The 26,998-nt window shown below is 47.3% G+C and overlaps 1 protein-coding gene across 3 annotated transcripts in view; it reads left to right on the plus strand.

Annotated features, from left to right (window-relative positions):
* The window catches only part of DOCK5 (dedicator of cytokinesis 5), a 72,754-nt gene that overhangs the window by 27,479 nt on the left and 18,277 nt on the right, over positions 1-26,998 (plus strand). For 2 of the 3 annotated variants that reach the window (XM_039564248.1, XM_039564247.1), the window contains exons 8-40: positions 36-193; positions 844-925; positions 1,345-1,474; positions 2,277-2,349; positions 3,760-3,902; positions 4,500-4,625; positions 5,158-5,282; positions 5,374-5,472; positions 5,619-5,691; positions 6,504-6,607; positions 6,883-7,075; positions 7,826-7,923; positions 8,913-9,002; positions 9,367-9,467; positions 10,283-10,417; positions 11,121-11,232; positions 11,511-11,581; positions 12,841-12,947; positions 13,571-13,707; positions 14,405-14,500; positions 15,560-15,658; positions 17,829-17,923; positions 18,458-18,536; positions 18,746-18,846; positions 19,645-19,703; positions 20,162-20,316; positions 21,640-21,725; positions 22,227-22,383; positions 22,869-22,909; positions 23,013-23,103; positions 23,616-23,735; positions 24,754-24,843; positions 25,609-25,713. In XM_039564248.1, coding sequence (XP_039420182.1) covers positions 36-193; positions 844-925; positions 1,345-1,474; positions 2,277-2,349; positions 3,760-3,902; positions 4,500-4,625; positions 5,158-5,282; positions 5,374-5,472; positions 5,619-5,691; positions 6,504-6,607; positions 6,883-7,075; positions 7,826-7,923; positions 8,913-9,002; positions 9,367-9,467; positions 10,283-10,417; positions 11,121-11,232; positions 11,511-11,581; positions 12,841-12,947; positions 13,571-13,707; positions 14,405-14,500; positions 15,560-15,658; positions 17,829-17,923; positions 18,458-18,536; positions 18,746-18,846; positions 19,645-19,703; positions 20,162-20,316; positions 21,640-21,725; positions 22,227-22,383; positions 22,869-22,909; positions 23,013-23,103; positions 23,616-23,735; positions 24,754-24,843; positions 25,609-25,713 — 3,531 coding nt within the window. The other variant, XM_039564249.1, reaches the window with a different exon arrangement.

The following is a 26,998-nucleotide window of genomic DNA, read 5'->3' on the forward strand; positions in this document are numbered from 1 at the left end:
TACAAAATTTAATGGAAATATGAAAATCTTTGCAGTCCCTGCAGCAGAGTTTGGACCTCCGTGGGCAGCCAGTATTCAACTCCACACACACGTACAGCCTCTATGTGAACTTCAAGAACTTTGTCTGCAACATTGGGGAAGATGCAGAGCTGCTGATGAGCCTCTACGACCCTGATCTCTCCAAATTCATCAGGTAGGGGCTTTATTTTGTAGATTCTTAAGGAATTTAGTCAAGGTGATCATTCTGAAGAAGTCAACAGGGGTTAGAAAGGGAGATCCAGCAGATGTTTCCGAGTTCTGTTAGTTGCTGCTGCCTCAGTTGGGGGAAAAGTAGTTCCAATTAGTCTGGAATTAGTTTCAGAGAGATAGGAAGTCCAGGCGCTACTTCTTAAAGCTGAGCATTTCTGTGATACACCAGCCAAAATCCCAGATAGGCTTTATATTCTTAATTATCCCTGCTGGGGTCACAAGCCTTGATGAAGCATCTGATTAACTGTTTCCCAGTAAATCATGGATTTACATGGTGTGTGCTGTCCAGTCAGTGCCAGTTCACATCTAAAGAGCTGGGGAAGATATGAGGAGCTTTATCAGGGAGGCAGTTCCGTGTCAGGAACACTTGTGTGTCCATCGCTGCAGTTATCAGGAGCTGGAATTGTCCAGGCAAGCAGCTGCCAGGGCTCACCCCATCCTGCCTCCAGTAAATGAGTCACTTCCAAGGCATTTTGGGATAAAGGATTTGTCAAGTATTCCTAAAAGATCAAAATACTTTGGGGCTTTTGCCAGGAAATGGGGAGTGTCAGGTGTTGATCAATTTAAATTTCTTTTTTCTCCCTTTCTTTGCAGTGAAAATTACCTGGTTCGTTGGGGCAGCAATGGGATGCCTAAAGAAATTGAGAAACTGAATAACCTCCAAGCAGTGTTTACTGTAAGTCCAGAGAATCCCAGGATGGGTTGGATTGGGAGGGACCTAAATCCCATCCAGTGGCACCCCTCCCCTGGGCAGGGACACCTCCCACTGTCCCAGGCTGCTCCAGCCTGGCCTTGGACACTTCCAGGGATCCAGGAACAGCCACAGCTCCTCTGGGAATTCCATCCCAGCCCCTCCCCACCCTCACAGAGAAGGATTCCTTCCCAATATCTGTGTATCCCTGCCCTGTGGCAGTGGGAAACCATTCCCTGTGTCCTGGCACTATGAAGGTCTCTCCATCCCCCTCACGGTCTCCCTCCAGATCCAGAAGGCCACAATTGTTACCTGTGTATAACCCAACAAAACCTCTCTCTCCCTGTGTCTTCCTTTCCACTCAGAAAGAACACTGATGGAACTTGATTTGAAATCTTTTTTAGGACTTGAGCAGTTCTGACCTGATCAGGCCCAGGATCAGCCTGGTGTGCCAGATCGTGCGGGTGGGGCACATGGAGCTGAAGGACGGCAAGAAGCACACCTGCGGGCTCCGCAGGCCCTTCGGCGTGGCAGGTGGGGCCTCAGGCCTGGGGGACACCAGCACGGCCCAGTAAACCCAGGGAGGGACTGGGACAGTGGGCTGGGAGCTGGGAACTGTGTGCTGTAAATGCCAGCACAGCTGGGAGCTACCAGGGGCAGCATCTCTGCTCCAGAGTGGAGAAATTGTCCCCTGCAGGACCTTGAATGAAGGTTGTAGCCGGAGATCAAACACTGTCACTGCTCACTTTTGTCTCCTCCTACAGAGACAACAGGCTGCCACGGCTGCAGCAGACTTATCAGGGCCTTATCAGAGAGGGATTTGCTCCTCATGGGACAAAGCTGCGGGTTCTAAAGGACCCAGACTCCCAATTCTTATTTTATTCCTGGGATTTCTTGTGAAGGGACTTGCTCGAAATCGAGGGTGGAAATCAATTTGCAAAGAAGCAGCATTTGAATATAAGTGGAATTTCTTTGCCTTGAAATGCCCCAGTCCCACCTGGTTTTTCTCAGAGGGTGTGTTTTACCAGAGTGTATTCAGGTTATTCACACTCACTGCTGAGGGCTGACCTGCACATCAACAAAAAGTTAAAATGAGAGTGATGCCCTCTATTGCTGTCACAGAACCCCAGATTTTTTGGGGGGTTGGAAAGAACCTTAAATCCCATCCCGTTCCACCCCTGCCATGGCAGGAACTCCTTCCACTATCCCATGTCGCTCAGAGCCCTTGTTTTGAGTGACACTGGCCCAAGATAAACCCTTGTTGTTTCCATTCTGAGAGGGGAAAGCTTTCTGTGGGTTCCTGGCAGCTCTGAGCGATGTTCTGGTGTCGTTGCAGTGATGGACATCACTGACATCATCCATGGCAAGGTGGACGACGAGGAAAAGCAGCATTTTATCCCCTTCCAGCAGTGAGTACTGGGCTCCAGAGCTCTCCCCACCTCTGGCTAAAGCAGTTGTCCCTTGGGGAAGGGCAGATTTGTGTGGGAGCCTGGCAGAGCCCCAGGGGCTCTACAAACAGATCAGCTGATAGCAGGAGTCAGCCCTTTGCAGGGGGAGGTTTCTGGCACCCCTCAGGAGCTTTTGTTCCCCTCGGTCTCTGTGACAGACTCAATTGCTTGGGGACTTTGGCAGGGCAGCTGGAATCTCTGTGGGGTGAGGAAGAGGAGCACAGAGCAAAATAATGCTGTGGGGCCTGGGGGATAAGACTTTCAAAATTATTGGCGTGTTGAAGGGCAGGATTTTCAGAGAGACTGAGAGGGGCCCAGCTCTTTGTCACTGCTGTGTGGGACCCCTGCGCTGCCCCTCCCCTTCCCACAGTTCCTTCTCAGGGTCAGTCAGTAGGGAAGGGATTTCTCCCTCTTCTTGGGGAAGAAATTCCAGCCCCAATGAGTTCTGCATTTCTGCGCTGAGAGTTAGACTCGTGTGTTTGTTCTGCCTGCTCTGACTGCTCACGTTCTTTGGCACGTTGGAGTAATGAAAATGGAGCTTGTTTGGGTAGACTCAGCCTTGTTGTTACAGCCCTAAATATAGCAAAGCATTGGCTGCAGCCATTTGTTATTACAAGGTATTTTCAGGGGAGATTTGGGGTTCTTCCTCTGCCCTTTCAGGGCCTGGAAGAATGGCTTTTCCCTTGAAGAATTATATTAGTCTGCTACTTTTTTTCTGTGTGTTTGTTTGGTTATTTTTTATTTGTTTAGGGTTTTTTGGTTGGTTTGTTTTTAATTGTTTTGGGTTGGGTTTTTTGGTTTTTTTTTTTTTTTTTCTTGTTTGTTGGATTCGGTTTTTGTTTTGTTGGTTTGGGGCTTTTTCCCGTTTTTCTTCTGCTCTAATGAGGCTGAGTTCAGACCCCCAGCTGGACACCAGGATGGGCAGCCTGTGGAGACCTCGTTTGTCCCCCATTATTGATGCTGTGGATGCAGTCAGGGTCAAGATCCAAACCTCAATAGTCTTGTTTGTGACTAGGGATGGGTTCATCACTTAGGTGATCTCACAGCAGGCATTAATTTATATTTATTTATATTAATTTACCAATGGTTAATCTGCATAGGAACAGCTCTGAGGCAAACCTGAAGTCAGGGCTTAAACCCTCAGGTCAGTGTTACTGACCTTAGGCTTGAGGGATAAACTGTGATGGATTTCCTAGTTTGAAGGTTAAGTGGATTTTGCGCAGGTGAAGGAATGAAAATCCCCACGGAATCCTTTAAAAACCCTCACATTTGTTTGGAAAACAGCCGGCTGTTGGCCAACCCTCTCCTCGTATGTGCTTGGTGTCAGTCTGTCCTGCTTCCTGATCCCGTTTTTGTGGCCCTCCTGCCCAGGATTGCCATGGAGACCTACATCAGGCAGCGCCAGCTCATCATGTCCCCCCTGATCACCTCCCACGTCATCGGCGAGAACGAGCCCCTCACCTCTGTCTTCAACAAAGTCATCGCTGCCAAGGAGGTCAACCACAAAGGCCAAGGTGTGACCCGGGCTGGGGAGGGTTCCCTGCTCTCCAGGGGAATAAATGTGTGGTGAAAGTCCAGGGATCAAGGTTTAGTGGAGTTCAGTCCCTTCCCCGAGCCCAGTGTGTGCTCTGTGCCATGGCTGTCCCTTTGTCACCCCACCACGTGGAGCTCAAATCCAGATAAAACCAGATAAAACTTGCATGGGAACAGCTCCTCCAGCTCCTCTCTTGCTTGCTAGTAATATGTGTAAGGTCAATATATTTTAACACGTTTAAAATAAAACCGTTTTATGGGCTTGAAATATTGGTAAAATTGGATATTTGTGTATCCCAAATGGTTTTGGGGTTAAATCACATTATTCCAGATTTTTCTGGTCTTCCTTGGGTCAAAGACACACAATATTAATCTCTGAAAGTTTGGGGTTTACTTCAGAGAATCTTCTTGCCCAGTAAAGTCTTACTCAGCATTAGGGAGGTGGAGAACTGGGCAAGAGAGAACCAGCTGGGGACATGGAGTTCTCATGAAAGCACAGTTTTCTGGAAGCCCGGGCTTAAATTTCATGGGCTTGTAACATTTTTTGCAGTAAACAAGTGTTATCTCCCTTTTCTTAGGTCTCTGGGTCTCTCTGAAGCTGCTCCCTGGGGATCTGGCTCAGGTTCAGAAGGATTTTTCCCACCTCATAGACAGATCCACTGCAGTGGCTCGAAAAATGGGGTTCCCTGAGATCATCCTTCCTGGTAGGTGCCGTGTGCCTCCACATTCCAGGGAGTGAAAGAGCCACCTGAAATTCTAGAATTTCTGTCACAAAAAGATTTATTAAAAAAAGAAGATTAATTTTTATCTGAAAACTTCTTCTTTTTCTTCAAATTTCCAGATTTTTTTTTATTTTTTTGTAACAAGAAGTGAAAACATGAGTTTCCTTTCTTATGGTAAAGTGATGGTTTATGGAGTTTTTGGGAGAAAATTCTCTTTAGTCAAAGGGATTTTTGTTGCATATGGCTTTGACCCACCCGTTCAGAGTGGATTTAACCCTACAGGGCTCATTAAGTTAAAAAAATACATAAGGACAGAGGTTTATAAAAAGGAAAATGGTTCTTTTTAAAAGATTTTGTGTAATTTGAGATGGGGATGAAATAATTTTATGTCGGGTGTCGTTAATGAGCAAAAAGTTAAGAAGAAAATGAGGATAAACGTGGCAGCCAAGGATGTTAATGTTAACCTGTTGAACTGGGAATGAGAAACCAGCTCGTTGAACACTGGGAATTGCAGGTGATGTTCGGAATGACATCTACGTCACCCTGATCCAGGGGGAGTTTGACAAAGGCAAGAAGAAAACCCCCAAGAACGTCGAGGTCACCATGTCTGTGCACGACGAGGACGGGAACCTGCAGGAGGTAGGACAACCTCTGACGCCCTCTGAAGATTTACCATCAAAATGCTCCATATTTACCTTTCTCCCCCATCCCCTTGTGGTTTTGCCCAAAGAAAGCCATCCACCCTGGTGCTGGCTACGAGGGAGTCTCTGAGTACAAGTCTGTGGTGTATTACCAAGTCAAGCAGCCCTGCTGGTACGAGACCGTCAAGGTACGGCTCTGTCATTCACTGTGCTCCTGCCTTCGTGTAGAAACCAGGACTCCTTTAGAACCAGCAGCTGCCTCAGCACCAGAACGTGCTGGGCAGTGGCTGGGGACAGGGAAAATGCTGTGTTTTCATCGTGCTCTCCCCTGCAGGTGGCCATTGCCATAGAGGAAGTCAGTCGCTGCCACCTGAGGTTCACGTTCCGTCACCGCTCGTCCCAGGAGTGTGAGTACCAGGGAGGGACACCTGCAGGGTGGCTGTGCTCTTCCCACTCCCACTGAGTGTAGAACTTGCATTGCTGTTCCCAGTGTTGTGGATTTTTTTTTTTTTTTTTTGCTGAGTTTACTTATTCCTGGTTTTGCGGGAAGTTAAAAAAAAAAAGGCATTCAAATTGTTTGTAGCTGAGGTTTGGTGCTGGTCTTCTTCTGAAACTGAAATTTGATAAGGAGCAATATTTTAGCCCCCCAAAAGACAGTTACCAATGTTTGTTACTGCTTTGGCTTCTCAGTGTAGGGTGTTGCTTTCAATTTATTTCACAAAATTCACTGCGAGGCCTGGTGGGCTCCTAATGATCTTCCTATAGGAGGATTTGTAATTAGGTTAATGAAAGGCTGATGAGAGAGTTAGACCCAGAAATTCCATCAGATCACTTCAGAGCCCTGAAACTGGATCAATAATGTGAGACTCAGCCATTGAAAGGCTCTCAAAGGCACCTGGTTATGGAGGCAGTGATGTCCTTCCACATCCACAGCTCACAAACCTAAATCCCAACCAAAATATCCATAGAATTCTATATCAGAGCATCATTGAATTGTTAAGGTTAGAAAAGACCTGGAAGATGAAGGCGTCCAACCATTAATCTGTTCATCTATCAGCACAAAAACCTCTGAAACTGTGTGTGACATGCTCCAGGGAGGATGTGCTTGTGTAGCTGCAGTTAGCTGTTCAATAAAGCTGCTGATGTGGTTGGAGGGCTGCATTTTGGATTGTAGGATGTGAATAAGGCCATTCCTAATGAAGATTTCTCCTGTTGGCAGCCAGGGACAGGTCTGAGAGGGCTTTTGGCGTGGGCTTTGTGAAGCTGATGAACGCAGATGGAACGACACTGCAGGATGGCAAACACAATTTGATTGTGTACAAGGTAACCTGGGCATTTCCAGCCTTGTCTCGTGTTTAACTCATCACAGCTCTCTCCTGGCTGATTTTCCAAGCAGTAGAAAACTACAAAAGGTGTGTGGGGGGTGGGAAATCCTCCTAAACTCCGCAGCTTTGGAAAGAGCTCAGTTCATCTGCGATATGGGCACTTTATTCCCTGATATCAGAAATCCAAACACTGATAGAGATTAAAAAGTGCTTAAACCCCATTCTGCTTTTCACTGGGACGTGACCCTTCTCTCTGCTGTGTCCAACCAACAGGGTGACAACAAGAAAATGGAAGATGCCAAGAGTTATTTGACCCTTCCTTGCACCAAAACGGAGATGGAGGAGAAGGAGGCTCCTTCAGGGAAAAACCTGCACCCTCTGGCCAACTTCACCCCCACCAAGGACAGCACAAAGGACAGCTTCCAGATTGCCACGGTCATCTGCTCCACCAAACTCACCCAGAACGGTAGGCCTTGTACTGGGAGTTGAAATGCACAGGGCATTTTCTTCGGGCAGGTTTTTGTGTGTGGGCAGAGAGCTTCAGCTTCAATTTTGCTGCTCGTGTGTCAGTGGCAGCCCTGTCCCATCAGGCTGCCAGAGCAAGCTCCCAGGATGTTTGTGCAGCCTCTGGAAACCATTTCACACAATTATTGGATCCAGACTGCGCCGGTGTTGAACCCAACAAGTTTGCTGGCACGTGTGGAAATGTCGCCTGTCAGTGATAGTGTTTTGTCAGAATTTTAAGTATTGAAGGTTAATTCCCTTCTTTCCTCTGCCTGTTCAGAGAGCAGCAGTTGGGACTGAGCTCCCCAGGTGGTGGTGTGAATTAACTCTGCCTTGCTGCCAAAGGGGTCAAAATAAAGAGTGATCTGTGAATGAGCCCAGCATGTGCTGGTAAATGATGGGAGATTTCCAGTAGCTCTGGAAGGCTCTTGGGATAAGCCATACACTCTAATAAAATTCCTGGCTGGAGATACCTGCTCTTGAGTCCATAAAAAATGTGTTATCAGATGGCAGCCAGGTTTCCATTTATAGCAGAGCTTCTCTCTCTTGCCAAGACAAAAGAAGCACCTCAAGGTAACATTCTGTACCTCAGGGTGACTTTTCCTTGTGCACTGACTCTAAAAATAACCCCCAGCCTTGCTCTGGGCTGCTGTGCAGCCGTTCAGTCAGCTGGCAGCTGTGATTGCTGACTGCTGCTTTGTGTCCTTGCCAGTTGACCTGCTGGGATTGCTGAACTGGCGCTCCAACTCCCACAACATCGCCCACAACCTCAGGAAGCTCATGGAGGTGGAAGGAGGAGAAATTGTGAAGGTATTCATAGGGATTTGAGCCTCCTTGGTGCACAGACTCCCATGTGTCAGCCTTTGTTGGACCCAAAGGGTGTCTGGGTAGGCTGGGAGGGCAGTTCTGGGTGCTGCAATGGGAGAATCATCAAAACATGGAATGGTTTGGCTTGGAAGGGACCTTAAAATCAGCTTTTTCCACCCCCTGCCGTGGGCAGGGACACCTTCCACTATTCCAGGGTGCTCCAACCTGGCCTTGGACACTTCCAGGGATGGGGCAGCCACAGCTCCTCTGGGAACCTGTGCTCCACCTCACGTTAGTGGAATTCACCAGAATTACAGAAGTTAAATATTCCGGGGATCAGGGAGAGGGCGGTGACTTTATTTTCCCCTTTATCCTTATGGAATGACAGATACATCCAAAGCCTAACTTAATTTTCAACTCCTTTGTGATTGAGGAGGGACTTGCTGTGAATCTGGGAACAGAGACAGCCCAAAGATCTCATAGAACACTGCGGGGAATGGACCTGAAATGGGGGGAATTCCCACAGAAAATGGTCTGGCGGAGGATTCAGGAGGAGGTCTTTACCTGCAGAGAGGGGTTCCAAGAGTGAATGTGCTGGGATTATGCAAGGTCCTGGTTTTATGGAGCAGCTGAACCACTGCAGTTAATGCAGTGTCCCTGCAGACAGGCTGTGTGCAGGGTCCTGCCTCGGGACAGGGTTGGGGCTGGCTGGGAGAGTTCAGGATTTTTATCCTGGGGGATGAAAAGGCGATAGAGCAGCAAAGTGGGGCCATTCAGGGCTGATCAGAAAAGATCTGCCTTGCTATAGAGGTGATCCTGCCAATCATGGCATGAGCACAGGGCTCAGATCCCTTTGTAGATGTTTTCTCATGGACAGGTTTTACAGTCCAGCTGGGCTGGAAGGGGAGAAATGATCCAACTCCTGCTCTTGTGCAGGATGCCAGAAGCAGCTGCCTTTCCCCCCCCCTTTTACTGCTCCTTTTCCCCTCTAGTTTTTGCCAGACACCCTCGATGCACTTTTCAACATCATGATGGAAATGTCAGAAAATGAAACCTATGATTTCCTGGTGTTCGATGCCCTGGTGAGTGAATCTTCTGTGGGTTCAGAATTTGTTTTCAGCCACATTTCCAGTCTGTTCCTGGTGATTCCTTTAGATGAGCAGTTGGTATTTTGCTCTAGAGATAAGTTATATTTAAACACTTCTTAAGGCTTTTTCAGGACTGAAATGCACTCAGGTTTTTTAGTAACCACAGTGAAAACAGCAATGAATTGCACACACAGAGCATTTAGTGACTGTTAGAACATGAATAACTCTCTGTAGCATTAATGCAGCTGGTAAAACAAAGAAAAACTATAACCCACCAAAACAAATGGAATTAGAGGTTGTTCTGTTTGAGTTAGACTGTGCAGCTCTGTGCATCTGTTTCCTTCTGGACTTTTGGCAGGTATTTATTATTTCTTTGATTGGAGACATCAAGTTCCAGCATTTCAATGCTGTGCTTGAGACGTACATCTACAAACACTTCAGTGCAACCCTGGCCTATGTGTGAGTATTGGTCCCAGACCTTGGTGTCTCCCAGCAGTGTCACTGAGGGCTTTGGGGATGACATCAGCTCTTGGTGATGTACTTGATTAGGTAATTTTTGATGATGTTAATGTGATAAAGGCAGCAGAGAGCAGACTTCCATCCCTTCTCTGCTTTCAGGAGAGAAAAAGTCCTTCTTGTTGCTCTTTTTGCCCTGTAAAAAGTTCTGTTGTGAGAATTTTTCTTGTCAAAACAGACACTTCTGTCATGGTTCTTGGCTTTCCAGCCCCTTGATCAAGCACCCCTCAGCCAAAGGTCATCACCCTTGTGGTAACAGAAGTGAAAAGTTAAAACTGAGGCCAAGAGGGCGGGCAAAGCCAGAAACCAAACTGCTTTTCCTCTCTGAAAATCTCCTCTTAATTTTTACTGATCCCCGTGAATTCCTGGGTGTCACCCTGAAGGAAACACAATTTGAAGTCCCCATCTCCTGGAATGTTTCTTCCCTGCCCTGCCACACGATCTCTGCTTCCATGGATTTCCTTTCCCCCCTCTGCCCCACACATGGGAATGCTCACACGGGGAGAGGGCATCAGGCGCTCCCCCTGGGGATGGGTTTTCCAGCTTCCTGGACAGCTCCTTTTAGGGAAAAAGAAAAGCAGATCAAGAGGGTGGAATTTGTAGACTTCAGCCCAAGATTTCAGGAGGAAATGGGCTGCGAGGAGGAGCCCCTGTGGTGTTCATGGGGCTGCAGTTCCTCTCTGGGCTAAGGAAGCTGGGCTTGCACAGGAACTGAGCCCTGCCTGGATTGGTTCCCATTTTTTGTTCTATTTCCAAAGGAAACTCACCAAAGTCCTGAACTGCTACGTGGGGAATGCTGAAGACTCCAGCAAGACAGAGCTGCTCTTTGCAGCCCTGAAAGCCCTGAAATACCTGTTCAGGTTCATTGTGCAGTCACGGGTGCTGTACCTGAGGTGGGTCCAGCCCTTCATCCCTGTGCCTCCTCTGGGAAACCCACTGGAGTTTCTTGCAGTAAACACCACTAAAGGGGATACTCTTCACCAAATCCTTTATGGCTGACTTATTAAGAGGATCTTTCTGCCCTTTGTCTGCAGCTGGAACAAATAAATTGAGCAAAAATTAAAATATCAGATTGGAAGGAGAAAAACCTTTCAGTCCCCCTTAGCATGCAAGGAGCAGCACATGGTAGAGCTGAAAAGGAACCCAATTTTTATTTTTATGAAGTAAAATGTGGAATTTCCTCCTCATTTTCAGAAACTTTAAGAAACAAATACACAAATACTTAAATTGTTAGGTGAGGTGGGGATGGTCCATTCTCCAGCTGGGGTAAAATCAATGATGGTGGCTTAATTGCAGCTTCACATCATCTTTTCAGAGATTCACAGTGAGGGTTTGAAACCCTTTATTCATGTCCCTTCTGGATATTTTTTCCTGTTTAATACTTGGAACCCAAGCAGGATTTGCTGCAGTGGCAGCTTAAAAAGTGCAGTTTTTCCCCCTATGACAGATTCCAGCAGGAAATGACTGCAAAATCCCCAATTCCATTTTTACTCCCATGTCTTTGAGGAAGGAGATGGCATTAAGACGTTGTTCCACAGGATGAAATCCTCTTTCAGCTGCTGGATTTCTGTGTGTAACTGGCCCTGTTCTTTGCAGTGTTTATGGGAAAAGCGAGGATGGGAATGAATTCAATGATGCAATTCGCCAGCTCTTCCTCTCCTTCAACGTCCTCATGGACCGGCCCCTGGAGGAGGCTGTCAAGATCAAGGTGAGCAGAATTTCCAGGGAAAAGTAAAAATCTTCAATTAGATCAACTGGTGCAGTTGGGAAGGGGCTGGGCCAGAAAAAGGAATGAGAGAATTGTCCATGAATCCCTTCTCCTCCGCCTTTCCCACTCTGCAGTGCAGCTCTGGGGTGGCTGGAAGGCTCTGTGGATGCATAAATTTGATTTTAAACCAGTTCTCTACAGTTGTTCCCATATTTACTCTTGACAAAAACTGGATTTCCCACGTGTATTTCATGTCCTTGGTTTTTTTCTTCTTTCAGGGGGCAGCTTTAAAGTATTTGCCAAGCATCATAAATGATGTCAAACTGGTATTTGACCCTGTTGAGCTCAGGTAACTATATTAAGTTTGTTGGTTCTCTAAACTCAGCTCATCTGGTGGGAAGGTTTTTGGAAACTTGGCTAAAAACAGCCGCTCTGGTTATGATCTGATGGTGCAGATCTTGTGCATGGACTCCTGAGAAACATCCTCAAAGCTTGCAGGGCTTTAAAGGAAGTCAGTGGAGTTCAGAGGATTCTGTGCATCCCAATTTCCCATTCTGGAAGTGTCCCAGGCCAGGTTGGACGGGGCTTGGAGCAACCTGGGATAGTGGGAGATGTCCCTGTCCAGGGCAGGGGTGGCACTGGATTATTTTAGGGTCCCTTCCCACCCAAATTATTCTAGGATTCTGTGATCCTTACAGGCACCTTGAGATTTTACTGAAAACCAAAATCTGAGGGCAGTGAAGTTGAAATCTTGTGCAAGTTTCCACCAGTTCTTGGTGAATGCTCCTGTAAAGTGTGGCAAAGGCAGAGCCTTGGCTGGGAAAACAGAAGTTGTGTTCATCCAGGAAATTCTCAGCCCTGTGGATTCCTGGTTTTGGTGCTCAGAGCTTTGCCCAGAGCTGCCCAGCCCTGTCTCCTTGTCCTGACACAAATGATTTGCTGGGAAGCAGCAGACAGGCAACAAATGTCCATGGAATTTAATTTAAGGGAATCTCGGGTTGCAGTGAGTCATCTCTCCTGATGAAAGGGGTGTCTGGAAGGAGGATGTGCTTTCACTGCTGTGGATGTTCCAGGTTTCACCAGTGGGCTGCTGAGTCTGTTCCAAATGATCTGTTCAGGCTCCTGTGTTCTCTGTGTGCGACAGCTGCTGTGACTACCCCGTGCTGGCACTGCAGGCCACAGAGCACTGCCTGGTTATGGGGTTTGTGATGTACCTGGTGTGTCCTGGGGTAAAAGCTTCATTGCAAGAGGTTTAAGCCTGCAGCTCCTGAACACTGCTCAGTTTTACTTCAAGTCCTGTGCTAAGCTTCTTGAAAATAAGTCAGGGCTCTGTAGTAACTTGCCTGTTGGATGGAATTCCCAGAGCAGCTGTGGCTGTCCCATCCCTGGAAGTGCCCAAGGCCAGGTTGGAGCACCCTGGGACAGTGGGAGGTGTCCCTGCCCCTGGCAGGGGTGGCACTGGATGGGATTTAAGTCCCTTCCAACCCAACCCATTCTGGGATTCTGGGATTCCATGGCTGGCCCAGGCAGGGCAGTGTCGGTGTGGGATGGATGGGGTGATGCTGGGTGGGAATGCTGACCCTCTGCTCCCTCTGCTCTGTACCCCAGTGTCCTCTTCAGCAAGTTCATCCAGAGCATTCCTGACAACCAGCTGGTCCGGCAGAAGCTGAACTGCCTGACCAAGATCGTGGAGAGTGACCTGTTCAAGCAGGCTGGTGAGTGGCACTTGGAAGGCTCTGGGTTCTGCCAGGGGCCACACACCCTTAAAAACGAGTTCGCCTGGCAGTCATCCACCATTAAACCCATCCCTAGAAACATTCCTTGCCTTGGAAGGGTTTTTGCTGTTCAGGATGTATGCAATGCCCAATATGTGGGATCCTGATCCAGGGTGGTGATTTAGAAAGAGGGAGAAGCTGAGTGTGCTGTTTGATGGAATACACAGAATTTATAAATGAAAGGGCAGGGATGGATGGGATATTGGGATGGGGTTCCTCTCTGGGAAGGTGTGGAGGGGCTGGGATGGAATTCGCAGAGAAGCTGTGGCTGCCCCTGGATCCCTGGAAGTGCCCAAGGCCAGGCTGGAGCAGCCTGGGACAGTGGAAGGCATCCCTGCCCTGGCAGGGGTGGGATGAGATGATCTTTATGGTCCCTCCATACCCAACCCAACCCATTCTGGGATTCCAGGATTCAAAGTACAGATCATTTATGACTCTCTCCAGTCCATTTGTTGTAACTCCAGTGGCTTTAGCCAAGTTCTGGTGTCCCAGATGAAATTCCTGTGTGGTGCCCATGCCCAGGGCGTGCTGAGGCTCTGCTCTGTCCCTGTGTCACTTTGCAGAGTGCAGAGATGCCCTCCTGCCCCTGCTCATCGATCAGCTGAGTGGGCAGCTGGATGACAACTCCAGCAAGCCCGACCACGAGGCCAGCTCCCAGCTCCTGAGCAGTGTCCTGGAAGTCCTGGACCGCAAAGATGTGGTGAGCACGAGCTCTCAGGGGTGCCAGTTCAGCTCCTTTCTTCTTTTGAGAAGTTACAGTAAAGAAACATCCTCAACTTACACTTTAATGAGTCAGAATTGTGATATTTACAGCAATTGTGGTGCATTGCTTTGCAGTTCTTTGTAGTGGCTCCGTCTGAAATGGAGCCAGGAAAGGTTGAATTTGTTGTTGTCACTACTAGAAGCATTCACTTCCCTTTCTAGGGACCAAAATGTCATCCCAGCTGCTGTGGTGGCTTGTTCAGTAATTTGGAGCAAGTCAAAGAAGTATTACAGAAGTATTAGGAAAGTATTTTATGATATAAAAAGGAGGAGGTTGCTTGTTCTCCCCTCATGAAACAGGGACGATGATCACTGTTCAGCCACCAAAACACACTTCCCCCTCTGGCCATGGGAACTGGTCTGAGTGGCTGTGAGCAGAGGGGTTTGAACTGTGCAGAGAAAACAAATCAAAGCCCCAGAACGAGCTGATGAAGCTGGGACAGATGCATTAAGGGAATCCTCCACCAAGGGAATCCCTGAGTGTTCGAGTTGATCTCTTGTGTGTTTAAATCTCCTTTTTCTGCTTCCCCTAATGACAATTAAGCGCTGCCAGGGCAGTCCTCCCACACAGGGAGCTCTCCCTGAAGGCTGTGCACGAGGAATGGTCTCCAACGTCCCTTGCTGGCTGTCCCCAGGGTGCCACTGCTCTGCACATCCAGCTGATGATGGAGCGGCTGCTGCGCCGGATCAACCGCACGGTGATCGGGATGAGCCGCCAGTCCCCGCACATCGTGAGAGCCTCCCCTGCCTGCCCTGCTCCCCCAGCACCTTTTACAGTGGGATTCCTTCCCCTGGAGCCTTCCCTGCCTGCCCTGCTCCTCCAGCACCCTCTGCCACTGGGATTCCTTCCCCTGGAGCCTCCCCTGCCTGCCCTGCTCCCCAGCACCTTTTACAGTGGGATTCCTTCCCCTGGAGCCTCCCCTGCACCCCCAGCACCTTTTACAGTGGGATTCCTTCCCATGGAGCCTCCCCTGCACCCCCAGCACCTTTTACAGTGGGATTCCTTCCCCTGGGAGCTCTCAGTGGGCAGCAGTGGGTGATGAACTCGTCTCTCCCTCCCCTGCAGAGCTGCTGTGCCCCCAGCCGTGGCTCCTGGTGGTTTTCTGAGGATTGGGATTCAGGTTTACCCTGCTCCAGTTAGAGCTGGGTCACTGGGGGTGATTTCATGTCCCTTTGGGCCCCTGTGCACAGAATTTGGTGTCACTGAAGTCCCTAACAGGATTTTTGCTGCATTTTGTCACCTGGGCTCAACAGGATGAAGTGCTGATGGATGGGGCACCCCCGAGGGGCATTTCTGACTCCTGTGTGGCAGTTGAGGGGTGTAAGCAGCTGGGGTGTTCTAATTTGCCCTGTATTTCCTGTACAGAAGGATGGGAAAGCCAGGAGCTGGGGATTTACTGGATTTTTGCTAACTCTGGGGTCACTTCAGTGTGCCATCCATGAGAATTGCAGCTCCCATGTTAAATCTGAAAATCAGAGTCAGCTTGGAAAAGAGCTTTAAGATCTGATGAAGTGGATCAATATTTATAAAATAAAATTCCCTGTTTGAAGGATGTGTTTCTCTTGTGACCCCCTGGGGAGAAAGAAAGCAACACCCAGATTTCATGCTTGAATTTTAGGAATTCTTACCTGGTTTAGAGGACCAAACAGTCTCAGGCTGATGTCAGGACATAGATAAACAGGATTGTGATCAGTGATACTTGATTAGGTCACACTAACGTGCCACACTTGGAACTTACAGTGCTTAACCCGGGAAAATAACCCAATGTTTTGTGTTTTTCTCATCCCAGGGTATTTTTGTGGCCTGCATGACGGCCATCCTGAGGCAGATGGAGGATTTCCATTACAGCCATTACATCAACACTTTCAAAACCAGGCAGGACATCATTGTAAGTCAGCCTGGCTGGGGAATTACCTCAGCCCACCCAGCATCACCACGCTCTGCTCTGCAGGGTCATTTCCGTGCTGAGGGTGGGGTGATCAAACCATCAGCAGTGGCTCCTGTGGCACAGTTTCTGGGAATTTATTTGTGTCACCCTTGCTGGGCATCTGGGGGGGGTTGCTGGCTCAGCAGAGCCCAGGAACAGCATTTGTGGCATTGAAGAAAAACGTTTTTAATGAGTTAAAAAAATGTTTGATTTGAGTCAGGAACCAGAAGAAGGAATGAAGATGGGAAGGAAAAGCATTTCTTCCTCTCTGGCTCTCACTTTGTGCCCCTGTTCTCTTTATCGAAGTCTCTCCCCTCCTCTGGAGTTTGATTAAATGTTTGAATCTTGCTTTAGTGGCAGCAGTGCAGAAAGTTCCCAAAATGTTAAAAATTCACGTCCCCAAAGACTTTGGGTATGAAACCAGGTGAAAATTACATTTCTGAGGGTTTTTTCTGCTTAAAATCAGCAGATTTTCCCCCAAACTCATCCAAATGGCCCAAACCAGTATTTTAGCAAGTCCCCAGTGCACAGCACGAGAACCTTTGGAGCTTTTTGTCCCTTTGTTCCTTGTTCTGCAATTGGGAAGTGGCTGTTTATTGAAATACCAGCTGGGAAGGACCTGGAGTTGTGTTCTTCCTGTACCCAATCCCAAATGGGTTTGGGATCCCGTTTGGGGAGCCAAGGTGATCTCTTTTCTCCCTGTGCAGTTGGAATTAGAGAATTTCACAGAAATCCCTTGCAAAATCAGCTGTCGCTCCAGCGTGGAGCAACACAGCCATCTACAGGTCACACCCCGTGTGGGTTCAGAGCTGGCTTTATCTCGCTCAAATGATTTGTTGTGAAGGAAGGGAAGAAGGAAAAAAAGTCCTTCAAAAAAATCAGGGAGATTCAGGAATTCTGGCAGTGTTCATCCAGTGAGAAGATTTTCAGGAGGGTTATGGAAAATAACAATTTCTAATCTAGTTTTTATTCACACTTCAATCTACAGGAGCAAGCCCCCCTTTGTAGTGGTGTGGTAGTTGTTAATACTATCAGAAAATTCTGTTTTACTGCAAGAACTGCTCTTATTTTTGTTGTTCATTATTTGGTTTGTTGGTGCTGCTATCTTCAGCCCTGGCTTGCCATCATTCCCCGGTTGGTTTTGCACTTCTACGAGTTAATTCGTATCTTCAAGGTGCCCATGTCAAGTCCAACCCTCTCCATCAGGCTCTGATTTAATAATGCCAAAAGGGTTTTTACTGAGGCAGCACCAAGTGCTCCATTTCTCCATCGATATCTTGCCAATTCTTCAGCCCAATCTGTTCAGCTCAACAGATTTTTTTGCTGGTGATCATTTCAAGGGGATGGTTCCTCCTGTGACCTTCTTTGTGTCCCTCTGGTTTTTGAATCTTAATGTGCTGCTGCAGAGAACAGAATTGATTTAAGAGCTCAGAGGTGGCTTTTGTGTCTGCATAGACCACAAGGAGGAGATCAGTATTGCTGATATTCCCTTCTCTTGCTTATCTCTGTTCTTTTTCCTTTTTATTTTCCCCTCAGTCTGCAATTCAGCCTTGCTTTTTCCAAGTTTGAAGTCTTGTCTGGAGGGGGTTTGTGGAAAAAGTGTCTTTTCTACAATAATGTAGAGTAATTCTAAATCACATTTCTGATGTTATATTCACTCCCTCTCCTAAACTGTCCTTAAACTGGACCAGGAAAGGTTTAAGTAATTAGTGAGTGAAAATACATTACAGTTTCAGGCTGTCTAGATCACTCTGTTGCACTGTCAGCACGCAGAGATTTGGGAACAAACCCTGCAATATTGGTTTTGCTCTCTAATCCAGGACTCCCTCCAGCACAGCTTAATGTGAAACAGCAAAGACAGATTTAATTAAACAGATCAACATTCTGTGCAATTATTTCTCCTTGTGCAGCTGGATGGATGAGATGTCAGGAGTAATTTCATTATTGGGCCATGCTCACACAATGAGAGACCCCTCTGAGGAGGGGCAGGGCATTGATTGCCAATCAGCGTGGTCGTTAATCAATGCAATTGCAAACATTTGCATTTCGTGAGGTCACAGCATCATCTCCCTGTAATTCCATGGACAAAAAACCACCACGTGCAACCTGATGGGTTTTGTTCTTCCAACAGGACTTCCTGATGGAAACGTTCATTATGTTCAAGGATCTGATTGGGAAGAATGTGTATGCAGCTGACTGGATGGTCATGAACATGATGCAGAGCAGGTACAGGGTTAGGCCTGGGTTAAGCCTGGCTTTGGAGCCTCCCCGGGCCTGAAAGGAGGTTGGCTCACACAAGGAGGTTTATTTTCTTCAGCCACTTCAGGCTGATTTAAATCAGATTTCAGCCAGTTTTAGTTCCAGTCCGTTTCCACTGGTGGAACTGGAAACCTTTCTCCCGCCCAGAGGAACGTAATCCACCCATGGGGTCTTTTGGACAACTTAAACCAGAGAAGCCTTTTTGGTCTCAGTTCTGGGGGAACCACATGGAAAACCTAAAGCTAGAACTGGGCAATGCTTAACCTCTCCTCCAGAGAGGAAGTTTTCCCTGAAATCCAACCTGAGCCTCCCCAATGCAACTTGAGGCTGTTACACCAAGGAATAACTTGGAATGTTCCCTGATTTAGAGGAATTCCTGCCTTTTCTGGGAGCATCTCTTGCTGTCTCCTGACCTTGCACGTAGGAGCCATAAACCAAGAGCTGCAGTGTGGTTTATTTTGTTTCAGGAATCACCTTTATTTGATGTTTTTGTCTCTTCAGGGTTTTCCTCCGGGCAGTGAACCAATTCACCTCCGTCCTCAACCGCTTCTTCCTGGATCAAGCAAATTTTGAACTCCAGGTGATTGTCCTGTTTTTGCTGGATTTTCTTTCCTGGATTTTCCCTGGATCCAGGGATCCCAGACCTGAAATGCAGGGAGAAAAACTAAATCTCACTGTAGTTCCCCTCCCCTGGAGGGAGCTGTGCATTTGGGACTGGGCAGCTTCTTTTGTGCCTGTTCTTGCTTTTCCTTTTTCTCCTCCCATTTTAATCCCCTTTTTCTTCCCCAGCTCTGGAATAACTATTTCCACTTGGCAGTGGCTTTCCTCACTCACGAGTCCCTCCAGCTGGAGACCTTCTCCCAGGCCAAACGCAGCAAAATCATCAAGAAGTGAGTTCACATTTCAGACCTGCCAGGCCCTTTCTGCTGTCAGGAAGCTCCGTTTGGGCTGTTCCAGACACCCCCACGCAGCCCCAGGATGGGAGGAGGTGCCATGGAAATGCTGATAAAGGCAGGGTGATAAGGGGGTGACCAGGACAAGATGTCAGGGCTTTAAATTGTGGCTGTTTTAAGTCTGGTCAGGCAGATCTTGAACTGTTTTAGCTCCTTGCCAGGATTCTGTCCACTGGAAGGTCTGTAATGGAAAGGTTGTCGTGATTCCCAAAATTCCCCGATGCAATTCCTCAGCCTTTATGGAAGGCAGGTAAGAGGAATCCTAAAAGCCTCCAACTTTTTAGTCCCCCACCTTGTATTTTCCTGAAAGCAAGAGCACCTCAGAGGCATTGACAGCCCCAAACCAGCAGTTCGTAGTCACTGAGCAGCTTTTACCTCTTCATTTCCTTGGAATCCGGTGCCTGGATATCTCTGAGCATCTGGACACAGACTTTTGTTAGGGTTTGTCCCTTTTTTCTGCAGAAGTGGCTTGAAGAAGCCAGACAGTGAAATCTTTCTGCATTGCCTTGATGTCAGCAGTCAAAGCTTTAGGGGAAAACACCCAAATCCAACCAGACTGGGGTGGAATTGCAGGAAGCAGCAGGGCTGCAGCTCTCAGGAAATTCTGCTCTCAGGACTCTGCAGTCCCCTCAGAGTGAGCCATTTGTGGCTTTGCCATTCACTTCTCCAACAACATTCCAGGGATCATTTCAATGCTTGGCCTTTGTCATCTCTTCCTTTTACTGCTTTTTCTAGGTATGGGGACATGAGGAAAGAAATTGGCTTCAAAATCAGGGATATGTGGTATAACCTGGGTGAGTTCCAGCTAAGGAATTATCTTTATTCCAGCTCTCAAGCTGGCTTTCAAATCCTTTATTTCTTTACAAAAGCTGCACGTGTTTAATGTGGGGAACTGCGCCTGAAGTTCAGCTCTTTCAGCACACAAAACCTCTTTTTTCGGTGAATAACTTGGAAAAGCTGATTTTTTCCTCACATCAGCTGCTGAGGTAATTTCTTAGATTCCCTCTAAAGGATGTTGTGCCATGTAAAGGATGAGTGGGATTTTTCAGAGAGCCTTTTCTGTGATTCACAATTCAGCTCAATTATTTCCTTGGAGTCTTCCTGAATTTTGGAGCTGTAACCTGTTAATTCTGCCTTAAGCAGTAACCACAGAAAATCCACATTCTGAGCAGTTTGTTTTGTGACTATTGTGCTTAAACACTGGAAACCCAAATGCTGCCACTGGATGTATTTGACTTTAAATTTCTTGCAGGTCCCCACAAAATAAAATTCATCCCAGCAATGGTGGGGCCAATCCTGGAGGTGACCCTGGTCCCAGAGCCTGAGCTGAGGAAAGCAACAATTCCCATCTTTTTTGACATGATGCAGTGTGAGTTCAACTTCAGTGGCAACAGGAACTTCCACAAGGTAAGGGAATGCCTTATATAACCAATATATTTATTATAATACTATGTATAGATATTAAATGCAATATAATGTGAAATAGATATATACAATATATAAAAAGATACAATATTTTATATAGAATATAGTCTGTATTATATGTAATCTTATATTCTATATGCATATAAAAATTATATATATATATATAAATACATTTATACGAATATATGCTACGTGTATTTACAATAGATACACAATAGTGGTATCTTCACTACAAATGTCCCACATTGTCCACTGGACAAAAGAAGAGAATATTTAAACAAAACAAAAAAAAAAACCCCACCCAAAATTGTGCCAAGCCCCTTGGGAAGTCACCGTGGTTTGTAGGGGTCAGGACTTTGCAGTTCTGTCCCTGACTGGGCCTTTCCATGACCTGGATAATCCCTGAATTCCCCTTTTTTCACCCTTCCCTGCATTTTCAGAGGTGTCAGTGCCCACCTCTAAATTGGGAAACAATTTGAAGACCCTCAGAGGGTCTAAAAAGTAATTTTAGCTATTTATTTACCTTTATAATAACAACATAAATCCCCCCAGGACAGACTTTTGGCTGTCAGTTACTCCACAGAAAACTGCTGGGCAGTCAAATATTAGGATTATGTGGTTGCTTAATTACACCTGATGCCTTGAGAGGCCACCTAAAACAGAGCCTGGACAGGAATAAGGGAATACAGGGAGGTATTTATGTGAAAGGCCTTCAAAGGTACCCCTGGGAGCCAGAGGCCACTGCCCAGATGGGCCCCAAGGTGGGCCCCAGGTCACGAGTTCTTCACACTTTTATAGGTTTGGTTCTTTGCATAGCAGGGTTAATTCCCCAATTAAAGCTTCAGTTAATGATGGAGTTTCCCCAAGCTCAGCCCCTTCTCAAAGGCTTTTGGTTTACACATTTTGGGCCTAGGACAGTCTGGGTGTCCTTGGAGAGCAGGCCCGGAGAGGCTTTGTTATGTCTGCCCAGCACAGAGAGCAGAAGTGAACAGGCTGCAGGAAACTCCAGAGTTACACAGCAGGCAGTGCAGGGCTTGAAAATATAAAAGCTCAAACCTAAGGCATCACACCAGAGCATGACTCTGTGGGGTGGGAGAGGGAGGACTTGCATTTCCTTGCTCCAGTCTTCTCATTTTGGATTTTTACCCTTTTTTTTCCGCCCCAGCACTGAGAACACCCTGCCCTCAGCCTGTGAACCCAGCGTGTGCTGGTGGGGAGGGTCAGGAACACCCCCAGGGGGTTCTGGTGCCAGCCCCTGCTCCTGAGGGCTGTTCTCTGTTTGATTGGGGGTTTTTGCCTTTCCAGTTTGAAAACGAGCTGATCACCAAGCTGGACCAGGAGGTGGAGGGGGGCCGAGGGGATGAGCAGTACAAGATCCTGCTGGAGAAACTGTGAGTTTTATAAAGCACCTGGAGGCTCTTTTATCTTTTTTTTTTACACTTAATTGGGCTGCTTTTTTAATGCAAAGAGGCCCCAACTCATTAATTACTCCAGTGAGCAGGGAGCTGGTGCAGCTGCAGTGATCTCAGTGCTGTGCAGGTGTTCTGGGGCTGATTGCCCAAAAATGAGGGGTTTATTCTGCACTTTTTACTGCCCTAAACTGGAGATGGAATTCAGAGTCAGCTGCCAAACTGGGGAGGGCGCTGCAGGTGGAAGAGCAGGCTCAAAGTTAAAGCAAAATCAGAGCATTTTAGCACCAAAACCTCAATTTTTTAGATCAACTAGTGCTGTCCTGCCCTGCCTGAGCTGGGTGTCTCAGGTGTGTGTGTCCAGCACTGAGTGTCCATCCAGGGAAGCACTGGAAATTTGGGGTAATTCACCCTGAAATCCCATTTACCACCACCCAGAGCCACAGCTGAGCCTTCCCCTCTGTCCCTTGGGTGTCCCTGCAGGCTCCTGGAGCACTGCAGGAAGCACAAGTACCTGGCAGCCTCGGGAGAGGTGTTTGCCCTGCTGGTCAGCAGCCTCCTGGAGAACCTGCTGGACTACAGGACCATCATGCACGACGAGAGCAAGGAGAACCGCATGAGCTGCACTGTCAACGTGCTGGTAGGGCCTTGGGACACCTCCCCTGGGCTTCTCTAGGCCCCCTTGGAATTATTTTTCAGCTGGGGGAGGATTTTAATCAGTTCCTCATGCCATTTTTGGTTAATGATGTGCCCAAATCAGGCTCTGGAGCTGTAAACACAGAAAGATGGGCAGTCCAAAATCAAGTCACTGGCTGATCCTGCTAATCTGGAACCCTGGAACACAGGCAGGAAAGATGCCTGGCTGGTGGTTGGGATCTCTGTTCCCCTGTAAAGAGCCTGTATGACTTCAGACAAGCCATTTCCCTGATTTGGCCCTTTTTTGGAGGTGCTGGTGCCCCCCTGGTATTAAGGGATGGTCTCGGGTGGATCCACCTGAGCAGCCAAAATGACAGCAAATATCCCTGAAATGCCTAAAACTGCTGCTCAGGGTAATTGTCTGGAGAAGATTCTGCAAATCTGTGGTGCTTTACACTGCCAGTGCTTGACTTCTTCTGTTGTTGGCAGAATTTTTACAAGGAGAAGAAGCGAGAGGACATTTACATCAGGTAGGCTGTGTCCCTCCATGAGCCTGGCAAAAGCCTTTATTCCTGGGTGTTCCCTGGGATACAGGAGCCCTTCACACCAAGGAATTGCTTTTCCTTTGCTCAGGTACCTGTACAAACTCAGGGACCTGCACACAGACTGTGAGAACTTCACAGAGGCCGCCTACACCCTGCTCCTGCATGCAGAGCTGCTCCAGGTGTGCCAGGGTTTGGGATTTAAATGAACCACAAACAGCTCAGAATAACCAAATCACTTATTTTTCTATTTTTAATGTGACTTTGAATCATGTAGGTACCAGTGGTCATTAAGGGGCTTCACAACGTTGCAGTTTCCACAGCAAAATAATTACAACTATGAGATATATATAATAATATAATGGTATATATGAAATGATATAATTATATATAATGATATTATGGTATATAAATAATGGTGTACATACAATATATAATAATGGTATATTATAAAATATATAAAATAGGTGATATAATTAAATAATAATGATAAAAAAGAATTATTAAAAAATAATTATTAGCTGATCTGTTACATCCTCCTGCTGCTGCAGTGAGCTGGGAGGAAATGTCTCAGGTTTATATCCCTGCAAAACTTCCTTTGCATCAATGAGGGATTTGTTTTGAATCACCCACTGTAAGGATTTATCTGGAAACGTTCCAGTTGTTTCACCTTTGCCTTTTTTCCCTGTCCCAGTGGTCAGAGGAGCCCTGTGTCCCTCACCTGCTGCAGAGGGACACCTACTACGTGTACTCCCAGCAGGAGCTCAAGGAGAAGCTCTACCAGGAGATCATCTCCTTCTTTGACAGGGGCAAAGTGAGTATCTCACCCTGCTCCTACAGCAGACCTGCCTTGGGAAGTTCCCTTTGGTTTGTGTTTAGTATTTCCTTACTGGTGAACTCCTGGCTCAGTGGTTGTGGCTGGCTGAGGTTGGTTAAAAGGGTAAAAGCAGGCGTGGTTCCACACCAGGCCTGGCTTTTTGGCAGGGATCCCAGTGCTGGCCTGAGCAGGGCCTGTGTTGGTCTGGGGATATTTGATTCCTAATTCTGTGTTGGCCAAAGACTGTCTGGAAGATGAACCTGTTCAGGGGTCTGGGTAGGTGGGGAATCTGCAGGTGTTTTCCTTCCTTCCCCTGGGAGTGTCAGGTTTTGGGGATTGCAGGGAGAGTGGCTCCCCTGGCTGACGCTGACCCTGGGAGCTGCACCTTGGAGAGAGGGTTCTGCCAGGGTGAAACGGCTTTAAGCTGAAACAAGGGAAATTCAGATGGGATACGGGGAAGGGATTGTTCCCTGTGAGGGGCTGGGATGGAATTCCCAGAGCAGCTGTGGCTGCCCCTGGATCCCTGGAAGTGCCCAGGGCCAGGCTGGAGCACCCTGGGATGGTGGGAGGTCTCCCTGGGCATGGCAGGGCTGGCACTGGGCTTTAAGGTGCCTTCCCACCCGAATTCCATGATTCCATGATGAGACAAACCCAAGGAACCCCTGTCCAAGTGCTGCTGTAGGAGGAGACCACCTGGGCTTCTCTCTCTGCTGTTCAGACCTGTCCTTCCTCCTCCCAGTGCTCAGTTTGCCCGGGCAGGATCACAAGGGAGACCTGGCTTTGTAAATCACTTTCAGATCTCCAGATCACAAGATCTGTATGACTGCAATAATCCCTGCAAAAAAAATGCACAGCACAGAGTCTGAGAGAAACCTGGCAGAGCATGAAAGTAGTGCCTGAGTTAAAATCAGCTGCATTTTTGTTTACCTAGCTGTGCTAATGAAGGCTTTTAACTGAGTCTTTTATGTTGCTTGTGCTCTTCTTCCCCTCCTGCCTCTCCTCACCCTCCATGGAGATGTGGGAAAAAGCCATTCAGCTGAGCAAGGAGCTGGCTGACATGTATGAAAACAAGATCTTTGACTACGAGGGACTTGGGAATCTCCTGGTAAGGCTTTTTTTCTCCATTTCCAGCAGGCTGCTGACTGCTTAAATTAATATTGTTCAGCAGGATAAGCCTAAAATAAATGTATGTTAAAGACAAACAAACCAACTTAACCCCATGGCTTTGTAAGCTTAGTAGTAGAATAAATATTTTCATAGTTTCTTTTGACCTTCTGATTAGCATGACAAAACCACGTGCAGATGTTTAGAATTCTTGATTTTAACCAAGTGAAGTAACAACCAAGGTGCATTTTCAGGCTCCATGAATCTCATCACCTTGTTATTTCTGTGGTAAAACTGCTGGGCATGAACACAGGGCTATAGAATCCTCTTGGCTCTGAATTCTGTTTTTTAGTGGTTAAGGATGGAACCAGATGGTCTTTATGTTCTCTCATAGCAGAATCATCTGCCCAGTTTTATTTCTGCCAGTTCTCTGACATTTGTCACCATTTGTGTCTGCTCACTTTCAGAATATATTTATATTTCATTTGTTTTCCCACAGTGAAGGATTTCAAGTATCCTTCTGGAATCCTAAAAGCCGTGGCATTGTTCTCATGTCTGCAGACCAGGAAATGAAGTTGGTTCTGGCCCAGACAAAGCAAATATTTAATCAAGTAAATGGATAAGGATGAGAGACTTCATCAAAACAGCAATTGTGGAATGTGTTCTGAGGGCAGAGCTCAGAGATCAGGAACTGTCCCTGGGAATGTGAGCTGGCAGTGTCCTGGACTATTCCACAGTGAAAGTCTGGTGTGTTTTTCTTTTCCAGAAAAAAAGAGCTACTTTTTATGAGAATATCATGAAGGCCATGAGACCTCAGCCCGAGTACTTTGCTGTTGGATACTATGGACAGGGTTTTCCCTCTTTCCTGCGGGTAAGGATCCTTCCACACCCAATTTCTGGAGTGCTGGAGACCCTAAAAGTCACAACTTTTGCAGAGCTTCCAAGAAAATTCGGTGCCAAACTCCTTCTCCTTTCAGTGGCACTGACAGATCCAAATCCCAGGAGTGTTTTGGAGCATTTCAGTGTCTCCAAAGAGACAAGTCAGAGATGAAATTCTGTGTGTTACCAGCTTGAGTGGAGTCAGGGTGTTAAAGAAGGGTTTTTGGATGACTGATGAGTTCTTCTATGGATTTAAACAGAATTTACCTTTTGTATTTGTGCTCCCTCTGAAATGTGACTGTTGCTGTTAGGAAATGTTCAGCCTCTGAAGAATTTATCCCATTGCTTTCCAGCCTCAACCAACCAAATTTCCAGGCCAGGGATCATTTCAGTGATCAGGGAGAGTTTGTCCCACGCAGAAGAATTAAAGTGCAAAGGTGCTTCTTCTGTGAGGCAGCTGCTGAGCACTGCTGGACCTGTGTGGAGGACAGCAATGACTCAGCTCCAGGGTCAGCAAGGCTGAAAATATTCCTGTTATTTAAAATTCAGGGCCGTTTTACCTTCTCAGACTGGAGCCGTTTGAAGTTCTGGCCTTCAGGGGAAGCCAAGCTTAATAAAAGAGAGAAATGTTAAGTTAGAACTGTGAGGGGGGGATGGCATGGAAAGCTTTCAACTGCAGGTCATGTTTTGGAATCCATCCCTTCCAGAAACCACTGCCAGGTGGAGAAATAATTGGCCATGGTCTGGAGTTGGGTGCGTGGAGCAAAACTGCCAGGGCTGGACACTGATGGTCAGGAACGGGACTGAGGTGAAATTCCCATCTGTGCCCAGGGAGATCCCTCAGGGAACTCACACCAGGGGCTGGCAGGGAGCAGGCAGCTCCCTGTATTTAAGAATTTCTTGGCACATTTATTCTCTTACCAAAAATCCGCCCCTGGCTGAGAGTCCCTGTGCCGAACCCGTGAGTTTGTGCAGTGCAAGGAGGCGTGAGCAGCTCGGTGACACTGGCATGTGTTTGTGGGGACATCATGTCCCTGCTCATTGCAGGTGACCTTTAAAAGCTCCTTTCCAACTCTCTTTGATGACTCTCTGTGGAGAAATGCATTTTTTAGACAAATCTGAGGTTTCCTTGCCAGACCTGGCTCCTGGGAGTTGCTGTGCCCTCATTGCTGCCCGCATTCCTTCCCTCACCCCTTCTGTCTGTCCAGCTGGGATCAGCCCTTCCCATAAACCAGCTCTGGGGGTGTCTGGAAAGCTCTGTCCCACTGCTTTTGTTG

The sequence above is a fragment of the Corvus cornix genome, chromosome 22 (genome assembly GCF_000738735.6).
Source record: "Corvus cornix cornix isolate S_Up_H32 chromosome 22, ASM73873v5, whole genome shotgun sequence".
NCBI lineage: Eukaryota > Metazoa > Chordata > Aves > Passeriformes > Corvidae > Corvus > Corvus cornix.